Genomic DNA, 18,559 nt, shown 5'->3' on the forward strand with positions numbered 1-18,559 from the left:
GTGGTAATGCCTATAATATTTATAATTCCATTCTGTATGAACCCACTCCCACACACACACAACGACCAACCAAATCTCGTTCGGTTTATTAGCAATTTTTATCAGTTCAATACACCACAATATAGCGGTACAATGAAAAGATAGGAAGGTGTCGAATGAATTTGGAATAGTCTTTGAAATCAGGCACCGCCCTTGGCCTAGGACCCTGGGCGATGTAATTAGGAGGCATGCACAGCACATTGCACACTGAAGGAAAAGTAAAAGAAGATAATATAAAAGCAAGCGACAAATGATGTGGCATGACACAAAAATCAATGTTAAGCCTCTAATACACTTAAAATTCAGCCAGTTGTGTTGGGATATGTGTAAATTACTTTCAAAGGTTAAATAACTTCCCAGGCGCATATTCTTCCAATTTCGCAGTAGCTACGTATATAAAGCACTGAGCTATAAAGTCATTATCATTCTATACGAATTTAACCATAGATATTGACTAGTCAAGCGCATCACTTCCGCATACATCCGAATCTTGCCGACGTCTCCGAAAAGTTTCGCAACAGGGAGTTGCACGGTGAGTTTTTACTTTTTATTGAGTACTTTATTGTTGGTGTTCAGTGAAATTCCGCAGTAGAAGATATAAAACAGACTAATCAGGCAAAAAAGAAGTCTAAGTACGTAAACGTAAATTAGGCGCTATTAGACAAAGTTACTGACAAGGTGAAATTAAGCGTCAGTGTCGATTGTTTTGGTAAAGAGATTCTTGGAGTTACAGAACTTCAATATATACAATTGAATAATATATTCATATTGAGATGAACCCTGACACTCGGCTGACGATAACCTCTGGGCCCTGACGAGTTATAGCCGAAAATATTCATAATATTAATTTCAATATGAATATATACTATTCAATCGTATTGTCTTCGTAGCATAACAGCATCGTCATCGTTTTATTGAAAATGAAATTGTCATCAGATCAAAACTCACAAGATTGAAGATTGCGATATAACGAAAAGATATACCATCAGTCCAGAGTCCACTTGCATCAAAATGTCGAGAAAAAATAGAAATAGAGAAGAGTTGTCATAATCACATACGGTACGGTACGTCGGTACCATACGCGGTACGGCGTAGGCCGGGTAGGTCCCCACACGACACGGCACCTACTATGAATTAAAAACTTACCGGAACTTAATCATTGTTTAACTCTGATGTGATTGTGATTGATTCATGAAATTCATTTGAAACGTTTGTTCTAATTGTTCCCATGATAGTTTATTCATTGTTATGTCACCGTTGCTTAGCGTTAGAGATTTGATATTTGACTGCCATGACAAGTGAAGATTCAGTATGGAATCGGTGTCATCGGTGGCATGTGCATTTGCGCAATCATGAAGACTTCGTCAACTATTGCGCACGGTCAATGCTATGGTCATATGATTTATAGATATAGATGATTATGTCACACAATTGATTTTGTAATAATTCATCCCAACAATAGTGCAGCCAACATGTTAATTATTCATTGTAGTAATATGAATGGTTATTTTATGTATCAGGTAAATATATCACTATACTCTTTAGCCTCTATGGAATTGCCGGGAATCGGTGTCCTGTGCTCGCACAATTCTTCATTTTTATGTATTTTTTATTAAATTACTTCAACTTGGAGAATCATGACCACTCACCTGTTATATTAGGTAAAACGTACCGAGATTCCAGTAGGGCTCTTTCGCTATACTCACCAGCACCACTATCTCAATGGCAGTTACTATGACAATGGCAATGCACAGTTCTAAACCTGCGTGTCAGATGTCATTGGCGAATATGGATGCCAGGATGCATAAAATCTCAGAAAAAAATTATTTTTTTTGAAATATTGATTGCTTGAAATAGTATTTACGGTGAGCGGCTGTTCACCGTAAATACTATTTTGAGCCATGAATGATCTGAAAGACCATATTTTTTTGAGATTTTAGAAAGGAATAGATTGCACTTCCAAAATCCAATTTTATATCAACCAAACTGCTTCAAAATACATTTTGCAATAATTTTTTTTTTGTGGAAATGCAACACCACATGGATTCTCAAGTCCGGGCCCCCCCATTTTTTTCATCTGTAACTTTTTTTTCATTGAGTTTAGAGCAAAAAAGTTGATTTTTTCCAATTCCTTGGCCCCAGGATGGTATAATTAGACAATTTAATTGGTTCTCCACCATCAATTTAACCGTTTGGCACCGGCGTGTCTATTTTTCGACATGCCGGTACGAGAGAAGAGTACCGTAATTGAAACCACGATATATTACACATTAATCGTGCTGGGTCGTTGTTTTTCATTTCTGTGAATAGATATTGTTCGTACAAGTTCATTGATACCTTGTTATATGATATTTATTATATCGAAGACGTCAAAATCGTATATCAAACACCGTAGATAAACATGTTGCAAAATACACTGTGTCGGCAATTCGCGCGTCATTGACCACTCTCAGATTACGTTCTGTATGTTTCGTTCTAGCCGTCTTCGCGCATAGTTGTTTCATTATGTGAATAGCTAGTGTCCATACAAGTCCACACGTATCTTCATATCTGATATTAGTTACATCTAAGCTGATCAAAAGCTATGTGATAGGCCGCGTGACAAAAATATCCGCCGAAGCATCATTTCGCAGACACGCGCGTTCCTCATACGCGGCATATACATTGTCGTTTAGTTGGTTTTATTCGTCATAACCAGCTGTAGTTTGTTGCTATGAATAGCGATTGTCAGTTTCTGTTTATATTTTGCTAAAGCAACTATACTAGTTACCTCTATACCGCTCAAGGTTTCATTTGAAAGCCGGGAAGCGAATTCCGTCAGACTACCGTACCAGCTTCAAGCACATGGCTGAATACCCGTCACATAACGTGAAATATATCGTGTTCTAATAGCCATAAACCTTCATAGATTGTGTCTGTGAATTGTTGTTGCACATATGATTCGAAATAACGGCTAATGGTAGAGTATAATTCGGAATACATACAATATTACTCAGCGATTATACCTACGCAAAAGTGTGCGTCTGGGTATACAAAGAGCTGTCGTACATCGATATACATCTTACGTTGTAGTAATGATAAGCATTTGCAGTAAATCATTATGGTAAGGACTGTAAATATCCGTCTACGAATACTAAAATGACTAATATAGGGTCACAACAGTTTGAGTTATAAGCCTTACAAGTTACCATACGCGCGCGAATCATTCGCTATGACTCACTCTCTCGGAGGCCTGCCGCGAGCTGACTAAAACGGTCGGTATTGTTTTGATTAGAAATTAGCGCCTGCTAGACGTAGACCGTCGACTCAGGGCTCTCTAGAACGATGAATTCTGAGCCTATACAATACACCAGACTGTATGGTCGTCGAATACCTATACTAAGGTTCATAAGGTCCGCAATTTAGTATTTCTGCTTCCAAGCAACGTTTTCTCGGCTTGCTCTCGATATAAGTGGCCAGACACAGAGCTCGAAATGATTTGAGTGGCGCAATCGGATCCGCGTTGAAATTCTGAATCGAACGCTACCTTGTTCACCGTGCTCCAATCCCATTAAGGCACAGTTTTTCGATTTTGAAAATTGAAGTAAAATTTTTCGAAAATTGCAGCCGTTGCCATTCGGTTAAGCAAAAATTATCAATTTTAAAGATTTTTGCATGCAGCGCCACCTAGTAACAAGAGAATTTTGAATCGCAATATCTTTTAAACCGTTGGAAATTTTTCAGTTTTGTTCTTTGTAATCCACTTAGAATTCATGAAAGAACAACATTTGTAAATATTGTACAATTCTGAGGGTATGCATTACAGCCCTTGCTAAATTATAATGGAATTAGCCATGAGTTAGTTCGAATGTCACCAGACAGGCAGTGACCATTTTCCCAATTTTTGACGAACTGCTCTTGTTGCGGGCCCTGCGTGTAGTTTCCTTTTACGGGAACATCAAAATTTTATTTTATTGTGCAGCAGGTTATTTTTGAGCTTTCGGCTGTCTTCACTGTACCGTGATTAAAATGGCCACCCGCGACGAACTAGTGTATCGAGCAAAGCTAGCTGAACAAGCCGAAAGATATGACGACATGGTCGAGTTTATGAAGCAAGTTATCAACTCGGATGAAAGTGGCGTGCTGTCTGTGGAAGAACGAAACTTGCTGTCGGTAGCTTTCAAGAATGTAATAGGAGCACGGCGTGCGTCGTGGAGGATCATCAGCAGCATTCAATCTAGAAACGAGGAAGGCAGCAGTAAACAAGCTCTCTCTAAAGAGTTCCGAACCAAGATCGAATCTGAGCTGTCTGATATCTGTGACGAAATAACCAAGTTACTCGAGGACAAGCTCATTAAAGGCGTTGAAAACGGTTCCGATTATGAAGCACAAGTCTTCTATCACAAAATGAAAGGAGACTATCATAGATACGAAGCAGAATTTAAAGCTGAGAAGGATACAGCTACTGAAAAGAGTAAGGGAGCTTACGAGGCTGCGAAAGCGTTAGCGGAAGAGCACTTGGCGTCGACCCATCCAATCCGTCTTGGTTTAGCGCTGAACTTCTCCGTTTTTCACTACGAAATATCAAAGAATTCAGAGGAAGCTTGTTCCCTTGCGAAGAAGGCGTTTGACGATGCAATCACGGAACTTGACCAGTTGAACGAGTCTTCCTACAAAGACTCGACCTTGATCATGCAGCTGCTTCGAGATAATTTAACCCTGTGGACTTCGGATCAGGACGCTGGCGATAAGGATGACGATGAAGAACAGTAGCACACTAACCGAACGTATTATTATCAGTAAATTGAGGACATTCATTCGAAATTCTTGTGTGAAAATGGACCCGGTTCAGAAAATCATTGCATGTACCCGAAGTTTTTATTTCTCATGTGTTACCAGTGTATAGTTATATTTAGCCTATTATATTTGTGGCATTTGAGTGTTGAAAAAAGTGTAATGTACCTTTGTTTAGGATGCACGATTAGAATATTGCAGCTTATTCAAATTTCTAGATGCCTTGTTCAACGCTCGGCGGTTGCATCGCTCGCATTTTGTTTACAAAACTTTCAAAGCTACTAATCACTTAGACCCGATTGACTAGATTCGTTTTTGGTCGCTGCAATATCAATCATGTGGGTGACAACAATCTGCCTGTAAGCATCTTGTGTAACTGCTGTTTCTTTCTAGAATATTAGCCTAGATTACATGAGAGAAGTTACTCTTCCCAGTTACGAATTGAAGGCGTCACACTGCCATGTATACTCTGGTGTCGGGATTACTGAGGCATGCTTTGCAGAAAGACGAGTTTTGTGTTCTAATCATTGGCCTGGACAATGCAGGGAAGACGGTAAGAAAAATCGATCGACCTGTAGTCCTGTACTTGTACAATAGCGGGCCGATATAAATTTCGCAGCCTATTTTGTTTGTAGTAATGTACAGCATGTAAGCTGTATACTTGAATCATGGTAGGCCAGTGTTTCACAAACTTTTTGTGCTCGGGTACCACTCATTTGCATTTTACTACTCTGCGTACGACCTGGCTCTTGAATGACAAATTATTCTCAAATGTACCTGTATTTATTAGAAATCGGGTTTTTTGTGTATACAGTACACGATAACGTCAATGAATGCAAGAAAACAGAATTTGATATGATCCAGGCAACTGTTGTTTCACCGCAAGCTTGTCCATTCAGGCTGTGACATTACTCACAGCAATCATAGATCATGTCTACTCTCTATTGGACGTTTCTACTTTCAGCCCTCTAGTAGCCTAGTTAGCTTATTTTACTAGTTGCTTAGTTTTGGTTGTTGTTAATCTGCTTCGTCTGTGACTCACTAATGCCAAGGTAGTGAAATTGTGGCACAGCTGTATAAATTCTTACATCGTATATTTACAGGGGTGTTAGGTACTGCAAAGGACAGCAAATTGAAGACTATATGTAGGCTACATTGGACTTAATGTTGGACACAAGAAGTATATTATACTATTAAAAACAGCGGATGTCTTCGCTTTCCAATTAAAATGCTCTAGCATACCACTAGTGGTACCTGTACCACAGTTTGAGAACCACTGTGGTAGGCTTTTGATGGTACAAAACTCCAACATCGCAACAATCTATGGTATTCATATTGCCCAATTTATCCAATATCATATTATTTTAATATTGCTGTAAACATGTGTTGCATTCAATTTACGTTTGATTAATTGGCGTGTGCATTATTTTTTCCTAAGACATTCCTGGAACAAACCAAGACAAAATTTTCCAAGAACTACAAGGCGATGAACCCGAGCAAGATCACAACGACTGTCGGCTTGAATAGTGAGCGCACTTCTGTTTTGCATGAGTGCTGGAACATCATGCCACGCATTGCATAATACAGTTGGAAAGATCGATATCAAAGGAGCTCGGTTGATGTTTTGGGATCTTGGCGGTCAGGAGGAGTTGCAGAGTCTTTGGGACAAGTACTACGCTGAATCGCATGGCATCATATACATCATCGATTCTGCGGACACCACAAGAATCCCGGAGTCCAAGCTAGCATTCGGTAGGTGCTAGTATAATGATGAAATGCCTTATTTTGTCCGCTGCGGCATAGTCTGTTGGTGCGTGCAATCATTTTTTAAAATTTTCGTCGAGCCCTTACTGGCGAGTTGAGTATATGCTTGTTTTCACTGACAAACTAGAAAGCTAGTGTGAATTCTTGAATTTATCATAATTTTTTTGTCTGAGATTTGAATGTGCATTGGAGGATATCGTTATGGCGCAGTAATGTTCTAGTTTAGGACTGATGAATTGTGACCGGTCGTCAAACCCATTGTTATGTCAACTGTCACTAAAATATTGTTTTACGTAAGGTGTCACTCAAATGTCCATCTATTCAACATAGGTCCGTTTGAAGCTACTTGTCATCTATCGGTCTAGGTGATTTTCATAGATGTTCTCAAAATTGATGGACTGACTAATGCATTGTCCAATCAGATCTGATAGCTGCCCATGTAGCTTCGTTACAATTGTGCATGTTTGGCAAAGAAAATTGATAGCTGAAAGCTGGGTCTGGGTGGTCTGGATTACAGCCCAACCGGTACATTGGGTAACCGATATCTATCTCCGTATAAATATCAGTATCAGTTAACTCCGATCGATATTAATGGGCCTGTTCGATAGGCTTACCGTACGTCCTATTTTAAGAAAATTTGTCCTCTTTTTTTACTTTTTTGAAAGTGTCCTCGGCGGACGCCCTTTTGTCCTTTTTTTTTGAAATTTTGTCCTCTTTTTTGAATAATTCAGAGGAAATTGCGAGTGATATGCCGCAAATTAGCGCAGAAGTGAAGCTCCAGCGGGTATTTCGGAGGGAAAAGCGGTTATTTTAGCTCTGAGCGAAAAGAAGACCTTTTTTTTTTTAGTCATCCACCTGGCAATGTGGAGAGAAAAACGTTATTTTGAGCTCTGAGCGGAAGTGATGACCTTTTTTTTTTTTTAGTCAACCGATCACGAAGTGGGAAAAATTTACCGGTTTCTGAGTTCTCCAGTTTTGCATGTCTGACATTTCTGAAAAAGTGTCCTCTTTTCACATTTCAAAAATATGGTAAGCCTACTGTTCGATGATGTCATAACTCTCACAATTGTTCCAAGTTGAAGGGTTTCCAGTTCTGTTGGATTAATATGCGAGGACCACAATTATAGTAGTTTACTTCCTATTGAAAATGCTAAAAAGGTGTGTCTCCCACATTGCAAATACAAATTTTGGACTGGAAGTATTATCATTTTACTTAGAGACTTGTTGCAAGTACATACGAGAGGATTTGGGCATATTTTTTACGTTACCACCACCGATCGAAAACTCAGCTGGAATATGTCGCGTTTTGATATCAGGAGAAATCTTGACTGAAATTGACGAGCACATTCCGAAATTCAGATAAAATGCTTGAGAGCAGCGCTCTCGACACGGTTCCGCTGCTCATTTTAGCCAACAAGCAAGACATCGAAGGGTGCGCGTCGGTGCTCGACATCAAGAAGGCGTTTCACGACTCGTCAACATCCATAGGCAGTCGGGATTGTATGATCCGTGCCGTGTCGGCGCTTACTGGGTGAGACTTTGTGCGCCAGCCGTAGACTAACTAGCGGCCTAACTAAATTGTTGATTGCAGGCGAGGGGTAAACGAAGGCATAGAGTGGATGGTGCAATGCTGCAAAAATAATCCGTACAGACCACCGCGGCAAAAGGAAGGAACGTAGATTTGGAGTGATATGCGTCTCGGCCAAAGTGGTTCGTGTTGGACGGTATTCCTTCAGTGTAGCCCCCGTGTCGGGCTGATAGAAAATCTGTAGCGTAGAGCTGTCAGAAGCCCAGGAAGGAGATAACCCAGTGGGGAAGTGCCCAACCTCTGGACTATCATGTATTGCTGCTATTTCTTGGAAAAGTTCCTACTGGAGTGAGGGGTTTTGTAAGCTGACGCTTGTCAGCGTTGGGTGTTGCTGTTCAGCGGCGGCTAATGTGAATGCCGGTTCCTGTGCGATCGGTGCATTGTGAACGTGTGAGGGTGTCGGGTTTCCAAGCAGTATGTCGTAGAATATGTTCACATGCATAGCGATTTGTTTATTTCTTACTAGAAAATAGACGGATCTATCGGAAAAAGCTGTGTTTGCTTAGTATGCTGGCAACGGCGATCGATAGTGTGGTACTGTTAGCCGAGGAACGGCAAGTCGCATCGTCATTCGCCGTCAATTGCATAACAATTGAATTAAATGACGGCGCAATCTTCCTAATTACGAAGATAATAGCTTGACCAGTGAAACTAAAATGCAAATATCTAGAGGACCTGATGTGCCAGCAACAAATATGGATATATTCAGAATCAGTGTCAAAACCCATCAAGAATTACCTAATAATCTCATATCCGTATAAAATCTGCTGTTGACCACTGACCACTCTGACCAGTGAAGAGACCGAACTGGCATTAGGCCTACCAGCGAAATACTGGACGCACTTCTACAGCGGTGGTCACTGGTCATTCATCTCATATATATAGAGAGAGTGTCTTTGTTTTCATCCAACCAAAATGCATAACAAACAGACGGGAACGATGGTGGTACAGAAAATATGCATGCACACTGCACAGTATAGACTACAGACCGAATCGTTCTTTCTGAGGGTCTTATTGGTGCTCCAGGGGTACCCAGAGCGAACTCTTGGGATGTCGCCCGTGTTCGTCGTCGTTTGTTGCAGGCAATTAGGCATGAACAGTATTCTCGAATCTTGACTGTTGTGGTGGTATGTCGTGTGCAGTGGCGTACGTACAGATGTGTATTGTGGTAGAATCCTCGGCAAAATTTTGTGGTTCCCGAAGGTTTGCAGTTTTGCATAAATGTTCCTCAGGTTAGTGAAGGTTTAAGAACCACTAATTTATGGTAAATGGATGACGAGGTTGCACTACCCCACGACATTGTGGTTGGTGACTAAAAAAAAGTCAACTTACCGGCTCAACTCCAGAAATACAGTTTTTCTTCCGCACTTTATGTTGGTTGACTAAAAAAAGGTCGTCACTTTCGTTCGAACCAAGCAACCAACGACGAATTTCCTATTTAGCGTCATTTACGCCCATTCCCCATTTTCACTTGAATCTATCCGCTATCTTAACTCTGAAAGCTGTATAAAGGAGGACGAATTGCCATAGCCTACGTCAGGGGTGGGCAACTTGAAAAAAATAAATACGGTTGCGGGCCAACTGAAAACATTTAGCTATATTCTCCAGTGTATTTTAATTTCATTTCTAAATTACATTGTTAATAAATGCTTCTCAGTGAATGTGCGTTGATATAAGGTAATGAGAAAGTGACGGTTAATTTAAAAAAATATCTATTAGCTGTGATGGTTCGTAACAATGCTAAACGTGATACATTTTATCTCTCCTTAAACCCCTATCCACGTTCTTCTATTAAGACTCTAAAACAGTGGTTTTCAAACTTTTTAGGCACGCCTCCCTTTATGATAGTGAACAATTTCGCGCCCTCTTAACATGATATCACAAAATATTAAAAAGTGCAACCAGAATGCTAGCAATCCCAACGTTTGATGGCATGTAAGTTTATGGCTGTTAATGAGAGAATTGTGAAATATTGAAGTCGGACAGTACAAAGAGGAACAACTATAAGCTGGGGGTATATCGCGCGGATATTTAATGCTCTAAATTCTAAGCCTAAACCTTCTTTGAATTTTCGGCTTTCTTTTCTTTTGGCATGCCCGTTAATCCTTTATGGGTGATAGATATGATGAGTCATATAGTAATTGCGAGCACTGATTGACTAGTTTTACGAATTAGGGATTTGTAAACATCACGTCACAAATTGAAACACATACCGTATAATGCGTAATGTGACAATGTTAACAAGGAAGGTTTGAACTAAACTATATGGAAAGAGTGATTTCTTAATTGTGACTTCAATTGCTTCTCATACTTTTCCACATTGCCTTTATTTTGAATCTGGATTTGCGCATGCCAAGTATACGTAGGCATCAGCGTAATCTTGGCATATTAATGAACAGGCTTCAAAATAAACGAATGTCCTGTTCATTTGATACAGCCTATGGTTTTAGTCATTCAAAAAGCAAGTTTTATGTTTTGAATTCCAAGCAACCTGCTTTCGCGGACCGCACAGAATAGCTTCGCGGGCCGCACTTTGCCCAGGTCTGGCCTACGTTCTCTTTTTTGATATTTTTGAAATTGTTCTAGGAGGACGCCAACGGCCTCGTTTTTGAGAATTTGTCCTCTTCTGGCTAAATGTATGGGTATTTCGGGAGATGAGCCTGGAATTAAGTTGCCCTTTTTTTCAATCAACCGACGGAGAATTCAATGAAAGTGTATATTTCTGGAGTCGAGCCGGAAAAATGAACTTTTTTTTAGTCAACCGACTACGAACTCATAGTATATATTGACCAATTTTTCCGGATTTTACTCCGGTATTGTAATTAAGTCCGAAAATTGTGAAAAAGCGTCCTCTTTCAGATTCCCAAAATATGGTAACCCTATATAGCTATACTATAGGGTTGCCATACGTCCGGAATTTCCCGGACATGTCCGGAATTTCACTGAAAAATCTGCGTCCGGGAGGAATTTCTAAAATATGGCTAAATGTCCGGAATTTCAAAGGCTTGAAACAGGCTCAAAAGATTTTGGTAAACCAACATAAACAATATCATTTTCAAGCAGATTTATGCTATTCAAAGCTGTTCGAGTTAATGCAACGTATAATGATATTAGTTTGGGCACCAGGCACCACCCTCGCCAAAAATGCAATCAAAATAAATATAAATAACCATCATTTACGGAATAAGTCTGATTGTAATCACAATTATAAGCGAACGAATGCCGATTGGATATGCTTCAGTCACAGACAGTGGTTCCAAATTTTGGCGTCGTTCCCTTTATCAGGGGATCGCGATGATGTTGGACGTAATCAGCTTCCTAGGCCGTGAGTAAGTTTGGGCAAGATGAAATATTTTAGTAATCAGCTTATGAAGTTTTGAGCTTTGCCACGGAACATTTTTAAGTGAGAAATGAGGTCGCGACCATGATAGGTTGGAAATCACCGGATGTGGAACCTGCTAGAGCATTTTATAGTAGCCTAATCTATGGAAAATTCAATATTATTGACATAATTCATACATAAAATTTAACAGCCAAATGCATATAGTAAGTGCCCAGCAAGCTACGTCGACTATACCCTATGGTAGGCCAAAGATCAGTGCTTTTTTGGGCGGAAGGGGACAGAAAAAATGTTGTTTCGGACCTGATTAAAACACATAAACAGATTGCCGCACCGAGCTAACAGTATAGCAGGGCTGTCAAACACAATCCTGACAGGCCAGACACGGCCCGCCAGATGATTTCATCCGGCCCGTGGAGGAATCTATTGCAGACCCTAGCAAGTAGCAATCACCAGAGCTCACATTACAGATGGCCAAATTCATGACCTATATCCCACTCCATTCCTGTATACAGTCGATAGGCAATGCTTTGCTAGTGTGACGTCATATTGACAGACAATGTGTTATACCTCATTTTAAAATCCGCTAGTGGGCACTAAACAGTGTCCGGAATTTGCTCCACAAAAATATGGTAACCCTACTATACTATGCATTTTAGATTTTGAAGGGATGAAGAAGTCGTTGAAAATTGAGTGGCAATGACCGCAATAGATCCGGATACATATAGCCTACTTGGCTCTCTGTTATTCTGTAGATTGCTCATATCTTTTGTGGGTTTACAACACTAAATCTTTTTGAGTAGTGAATTGTCAGTCGCACACTCAGGCCATATTGGGGCGCTAGCAACGCTACGGAGAATTTGGTATTGTAGTTTTTGCACTGACCAAAGTGCCTTCTTACAAACCCATTGAGAGATGTCATGTTTTTGTTCACCGATAGCATGAATCCATTTTTATTCGTCAGTTGTCACTAAAGATTCGCGGTAAATCTCCATTATAATGCTGTGTAATTCGAATGCATTTGGCAGTTGTTAAATTTGAACAAGGAAATGATACTTCTGTATTGAATAATAAATTGAGAATAACGACCATATTATAAATGTCAATAATGTGCCATCGCGTCAGAAGCGGGCAAAAGTCCTTTGGTTCAGTACCCATATTTTTCGCTGCCAAGCTACCCGCGAACGACGTTCCGTAAAGGAGGGAGCGACTTTAGAAGCTGCTGCAAGCTTTTTCAGCAGCCTGTCCGGACAAGTGGTCCGAGGTACGATATCTATTCACAAAGAAAGAGTATGGAGACAGGAAAATATCTAGCTGTTTTTACTATCGTGTTTGTTTGTTTGATCGGTAAGCGATGTAATTAGTGAAACGTTCGATACCCTATTTCTACGATTTGTATTACAGGTCAAAGCTATTCGCAAGGATCACGCCATGGGTGGGTACTGGGTATATACAATATGCATGCAGCTAAATGAATAAATCCTGCCGCTATGTGCAAAATCCAGCAACCATAATCATTCATAGGCAATGCAAAATAATCAAACAATCATTTTCAGATCCAGAAGTGTAAATTCTCAAGTGTGGCACCAGTTAATGGGAATCATGCAAAATGCTCAAAACGTTTCCTCTCAGCTCAAGTCATACGTGCAAACTAAACAGCTGAATGGACACGCTCAAAGTATATAAATCTTAAGTATTGCAAACTAATCAAATTGTTGAAGTAATTGTGCCGTTATTTTAGGTGTCTGCGCTGTTCCGTGCTCTAATAATGGTATTTGCGTTGAGAATGACAGGTGTCGGTGTATAAACGGATGGTACGGGCCGACCTGTTCTGAATGTAGGTTTTTATCATCCTGACATTAGGCTGAACACATTTTCATGATTTAACTTTGCAGTTGATTGCTCAGAAGGCTGCGTGCACGGCCGTTGCACCGGTCCAAATACTTGTATATGCGAATCAGGGTGGACTGGTCCTACTTGTTCAAGGCGTAAGTATCGGTATAGGGACAGATTTCATCAATATAGCACAGTGCTTATTGTACGTACGACTGTTCGAACTCGCTTTCTCGATGCCAATGATATTACAAATCTTGCTGTTTGATATTTTGGAGTGACGCGGTATTGTTTATCAGTTGAAGGCAACTGGATATAGTGTCGTCGGTGTTCAGATGTCTGCTATGAAATTGGACGCAACAGCTGACTTGATGACCAAATGGTCCTATCGCTGGCCACCATTTCACCGGATTAAATTCTCGTACTTCGGAAATAAACAATGTCTATCTGTGTGACAGTATAATGCTTTCACATCAATTGTGTCAATGTCATCCCGGTCTACGCAATTGTCGATTGTTGAAAACTTTGTTGCTGCGGGACTGGCTAACGTGGTAATAAATTATAATTTAGCAATCTGTAATCCAAGTTGCCTGAACGAAGGGACATGCACGCGACCGAATGAATGTCGATGTAACGAAGGCTACTCAGGGCAGCGATGCCAGGATGGTGGGTCTTTTGATGAATTTAGCCTTGCGTGAACTTCGCGTGAATCAATTTTCTTGCCGTTTATCACAGCCATTTGTTCGCCACCGTGCGCGCATGGGAGTTGTTACAAGCCAAACCAATGTGACTGCGATCCAGGCTGGCAGGGCTCTCTCTGCGATATGCGTAAGTATGCTAGGATATTTTCGTGTTGAGTGTAAATTATACGTCGGTATTTTCGTTTTACTAGCTCGATGTAATCCAGCGTGTCAAAACGGTGGTCGCTGTGCCAGTCCGAATTCGTGTAACTGCACAAACGGGTGGAGAGGCTACTCATGCGATATTCGTGAGATTGCAGGGTGATGTACATCTCGAAACAACTGAAATAAATGAAGATTTTCTTTTCAAGCTGTGTGCAAAAATCGCTGCCAAAATGGTGGGGCCTGCATTTCACCAGGTGTATGTCAATGTCCGGCAAAGTACGAAGGAGAATTTTGCCAAATTGGTAATATACATTATACATGCGGAAGCTATTGTCTATAATGTCTGTACGTTCCTAAATACAACACTTTGTTCAGCCCTTGATAGAGAGGCACAGGCCGGGAGAACATGCACTATATGGAGCTCTTACCATTTCCGTACGTTTGACGGATACACGTTCGATTTTCCTGGAAGATGTCGGTACGACTTATCGAAAGATACACGCGATGGCCTTTTCTCCATTGCGCTAATCAAGGACGAGAAGTTTTTACCTTCCGAGGATCCGGATCTAAACGGCTTAGGCGACGCAGAGGACGGTCTGAACGCGGTTGGTATGCTAGGGTAGTGGAGGAGCGAAATACTATTTATTAAGTGCTTTTCGATGATGTTCGAATGTCAGTCAATGAATTGTGCGTCTGCAAGACTAAGGGCTAATAATGTGTTGTTAAACTAGGCAATAGGCTAAATCAGACAACTGACATCAAGGCCTGCCATGTTAAAAAAAGGAAATGGACAAAATCTAGCGCATATAGGTATGCTAAACATTTAGGCATGTCTACTGTATCCAGTTCTTTGTCATATTTTACTGGCTTGTAGTGCATACATGCATACCGTCCATGCATGGTGCATGAGCATAGGAGTAAGTGACGATCATGAGTTTTTATCAAATTGTAAATTTTATCAAAAATTATCGTCAATTTGATTTGACATCGACAAATTTCTTCAATATCCGTTTTTATCAGTACCATACCCATATATACCTTGGCTTAATTCATACCGCGCTGTTGACAATACCTATGAATGTTGGAACATTCTCTATCACATATTATCTAATATCACGGGTCGTTGGAATGATGGTTAAAACATATCCGATGATGCTCATTGATATATCAAGTGTTTTCTCATTTTGGACTTTGAGCCGCTGCGTAATTTATGTTCAAGCGCTTGAATTGGCGAGGATTAGGTACTTGGAAGGTTTGCACAATTTCCATGGTTTATTTTTAGAAAGCAAAGCGTCACAATTCCGAAAATTTCATGGCAATTACCTTATCAATTCGAGGCATGGCACCTACTGTAACTCTGCTACCGAATAAACAATTTCGTTTTGGAAATCAAAGGTAAAATAAAGTCATTTTACATGCCTTCGTAAACTTATATTCAAACCTTTATCAGAATCTATGAAACGCAATATGTTCACGACGGTGTCTCCGTGGAGACGGTCGGCCGTTATCTCCGCGTCAAGACTAGATACGGAGTATCGATTTTATGGGACGGTGAAGGCGTGGTCGATATTGCTTTGGAGAGCCACCAATATCAAGGCGCTCTCGGTGGTCTATGTGGGAATTTTGACTCTGATCCGAGAAATGATATGAACATGCGAGACGGTAAGACCTGCGCTGAACACAATGATTTCTGTTATGCATTCGTAACGATACTCATTTCGTATTGTATATTATTTTGGCGGGGAGAATGTGGTGTTAGTAATCATTGTTTATGTAATTATTACGCTGCCTTATATCGCACCCGCTGACGTGGGTGTCGTCATTCCTTATTTGCCGAGATGCTGTTAAGTTGTACGTCTCGCTAATAATAAAGTAGTATTGGACTCGGCGTTCTGCGTTCCTGGTCATTGGATATAGGGTCTAACTCTGGACAAGTATTCATCATTAATGTGTTGTAGAACAGGCGGTATATTCTCTGTGGTACACGTTTGAACTTCCCACATCACGCTGTTGTGACGTCATAATGAGTGATACTACACTCGAATTCTAATACTCGAATTAGAATCGAATCACCCAGGTACTGGATTTTGCTCAGCCCTACCTGCCATCAGTCACTATCCATCTTACGCAACCATTTTACAGATTCGCAAGCGTCTGATGTTCTACAATTTGCAATGGGATGGCGCCTCAACAGGCCGGACGAAATTTGCGTCGATGTTACATCTGTAACATTCCCCTGCTTGGGTCTGAGTAGCGAGCAAATCGACGAGAATAAAGCAGTTTGCGACGTTCTGCTGCTGACCCACTCTGCGTTTCAGTCGTGCCGTGACAGGGGAATCGACGCTCAGGCGTTTGCCAGCGCCTGCAGGGTTGATATGTGCACATGTGTGGTATGCTTCTCCTTTTCAAATCATTATGTACACAATATGCCTTGATAAATACGGAGATTTTGTGAATTCTTGTCAGATGGACAACCGAGTGGATTGTGCCTGTAACGCGATGACACAGTACAGCAGATTGTGCTCACATGAAACTGGGATGTCACCAACGTGGAGAAGGCCAGGCTTATGTGGTGAGTCACTCAAGGCTCAAGTATTTTTGCTATATTAGAGCGACTCTATTCTACATTCCCATTTGCTTACAATACATGTGGTACCGTGATGTTAGTATATATTCTATATCTTTTGAGAAATGTTGTTTAACAATTTGATTCTGTGCCCAAATTCGTTGAATTTGTTTGAAAAAACTGATCGGGATGAAATTTCAATGTTAGGTAGTAATAGTAATTGGTCTAATTTGGACAATTGTAACATAGGCATGATTAAACTTCTGTAAATGCTATTGTAGACGAGGCAGTTGTTTGATAAATACACTTCACTTCACTTATTTGTATTGTCATATTCATGTCTCATAAAATATGTCACATGTGAAGTTTTGAAATGATAAAACAATGTAAATTTCTACTCAAGTAGAAGTAGAAGTAGCGATTTCCACGTATTATTATAGGTATTCTAGACTTATTTAGACTAAAAACTGCAAATTATGAAGTAAAAGTCGTCAAAAATCATAACCACTCGAAGAAGTAGGCAAATAGGAATAATCTACTTGAGTACTTCAAAGAAGTAGAAGTACTTCTTTATTGATGACCGCCTCTGTGAAGGGTCCATACAGTGGATGCTATTTACCAGTTTCAACCAGTTTACAAATCCATGCTTGGAATAAACAAATGAATGAGTGAAGTAGCTCGCTTCTAAGGCCAGTTTGAAGCTCACCTATTACTGGTTATCTTTAAGCATCTTATTTGTTTTATCCGTAAGCTCTCATTATTGATATCATGTTCAAGGCGTGGAATGCCCTGTTGGAAAGGTGTATGAGGAGTGTGGAAGCTCCTGTCCTAGGACATGTGCAAGTCTGGTAACACCCAAAGCGGATTGCGACGAGCGTTGCGTGGACGGGTGCATTTGCGGCAACGGTACAGTTCTTCGACACGACAACGTTTGCGTACCAGAGGATCAATGTCCTTGCATGCGGGGGGATGCATTCTATCCGCCCTCCCAGGTGCTCATAGAAAACTGTATGGAATGGTATGTAAAAATTTTCTGGTGAGTCCAAATTTTGCTGTGATGTACAATATCTATTTTAGCACATGCATGGGCGCTTTATGGAATTGTAAGAATTTGGATTGCCCCGGAGAGTGCTCGGTTGTGGGCGACTCTCATTACACCACGTTCGATGGACTGTTGTCAAAAATATACGGAGAATGTCAGTATATATTTGCAAAAGACTGCACCGACAGTGAACTGTTCTCGTAAGTATGGCAGCATGTGAGTATTGTAACTAAACAATGTTGACTCACAGGAATGTTGTTTGATTCCAGAGTAATTGTGGATAACTCGCTCTGCGCAGAAGATCTTACTGAGACGTGTGTGAGCGAAGTGATTGTGATTATGAGTCCAGTAGTGAGTAGTGCAGGATCAGCAAGGACTCCATTACTGGCAAATGGTCGCCGGGATATTAAAATCTCACTTGGGAAAAATGGACGTGTCACTGTCGATGACCAAAGAATTGTCTTACCAAAGATGCACGGTATAGTCAAGTTTAAATGCACTACAGCGCCTGTTAAAATACTGAAAATGTCAACTCTTTTTAGAACATTACCAAATTTTCCAAGTGTCGTCCGAATTTGTTCAGTTGCATTTGAATTTGGGTGTAACTGTGGAGTGGGACGGCAAGTCTAGACTGTACGTAAAGGCTGAACAAAAGTGGACGAATAAAATGTGCGGAATTTGTGGGAATTTCAACGACAATAAGCGAGATGATATGATGAATCCAAACGGTGGGGTTACTCAGTTCAAAATACTTCATAGAATTCAATCA

At 40.6% G+C, this 18,559-nt stretch overlaps 3 protein-coding genes across 8 annotated transcripts in view; all 3 read left to right on the top strand.

Moving 5' to 3' along the window:
- Positions 1-546: 546 nt before the first annotated feature.
- Positions 547-5,207, top strand: LOC145446289 (uncharacterized). The gene is made up of 2 exons (XM_080324543.1): positions 547-571; positions 4,001-5,207. The coding sequence occupies exon 2, from the start codon at positions 4,048-4,050 to the stop codon at positions 4,789-4,791; it is 744 nt and encodes a 247-aa protein (XP_080180669.1). The 5' UTR covers positions 547-571; positions 4,001-4,047; the 3' UTR covers positions 4,792-5,207.
- Positions 5,208-5,222: 15 nt separating this feature from the next.
- LOC145446292 (ADP-ribosylation factor-related protein 1-like) lies at positions 5,223-8,655 on the top strand. Its single transcript, XM_080324546.1, has 5 exons — positions 5,223-5,365; positions 6,251-6,338; positions 6,400-6,564; positions 7,936-8,107; positions 8,168-8,655. The coding sequence occupies exons 1-5, from the start codon at positions 5,273-5,275 to the stop codon at positions 8,253-8,255; spliced, it is 606 nt and encodes a 201-aa protein (XP_080180672.1). The 5' UTR covers positions 5,223-5,272; the 3' UTR covers positions 8,256-8,655.
- A 3,952-nt stretch (positions 8,656-12,607) lies between these two features.
- LOC145446276 (uncharacterized) overlaps positions 12,608-18,559 on the top strand; it is a 44,130-nt gene continuing 38,178 nt past the window's right edge. For all 6 annotated transcript variants that reach the window (XM_080324523.1, XM_080324524.1, XM_080324526.1 and 3 more), the window contains exons 1-18: positions 12,608-12,851; positions 12,909-12,939; positions 13,061-13,182; positions 13,246-13,341; positions 13,400-13,492; positions 13,908-14,003; positions 14,073-14,165; positions 14,230-14,325; positions 14,389-14,484; positions 14,558-14,787; positions 15,465-15,577; positions 15,633-15,844; positions 16,325-16,572; positions 16,649-16,754; positions 17,526-17,766; positions 17,826-17,990; positions 18,060-18,268; positions 18,333-18,518. In XM_080324523.1, the coding sequence (XP_080180649.1) occupies positions 12,797-12,851; positions 12,909-12,939; positions 13,061-13,182; positions 13,246-13,341; positions 13,400-13,492; positions 13,908-14,003; positions 14,073-14,165; positions 14,230-14,325; positions 14,389-14,484; positions 14,558-14,787; positions 15,465-15,577; positions 15,633-15,844; positions 16,325-16,572; positions 16,649-16,754; positions 17,526-17,766; positions 17,826-17,990; positions 18,060-18,268; positions 18,333-18,518 (2,488 nt within the window). In that variant the 5' untranslated portion in view covers positions 12,608-12,796. The remainder of the gene's footprint in view (positions 12,852-12,908; positions 12,940-13,060; positions 13,183-13,245; positions 13,342-13,399; positions 13,493-13,907; positions 14,004-14,072; positions 14,166-14,229; positions 14,326-14,388; positions 14,485-14,557; positions 14,788-15,464; positions 15,578-15,632; positions 15,845-16,324; positions 16,573-16,648; positions 16,755-17,525; positions 17,767-17,825; positions 17,991-18,059; positions 18,269-18,332; positions 18,519-18,559) is intronic.

This window comes from Botryllus schlosseri, chromosome 9 (genome assembly GCF_051294905.1).
Source record: "Botryllus schlosseri isolate E-star chromosome 9, Bs_hap1, whole genome shotgun sequence".
Lineage (NCBI taxonomy): Eukaryota > Metazoa > Chordata > Ascidiacea > Stolidobranchia > Styelidae > Botryllus > Botryllus schlosseri.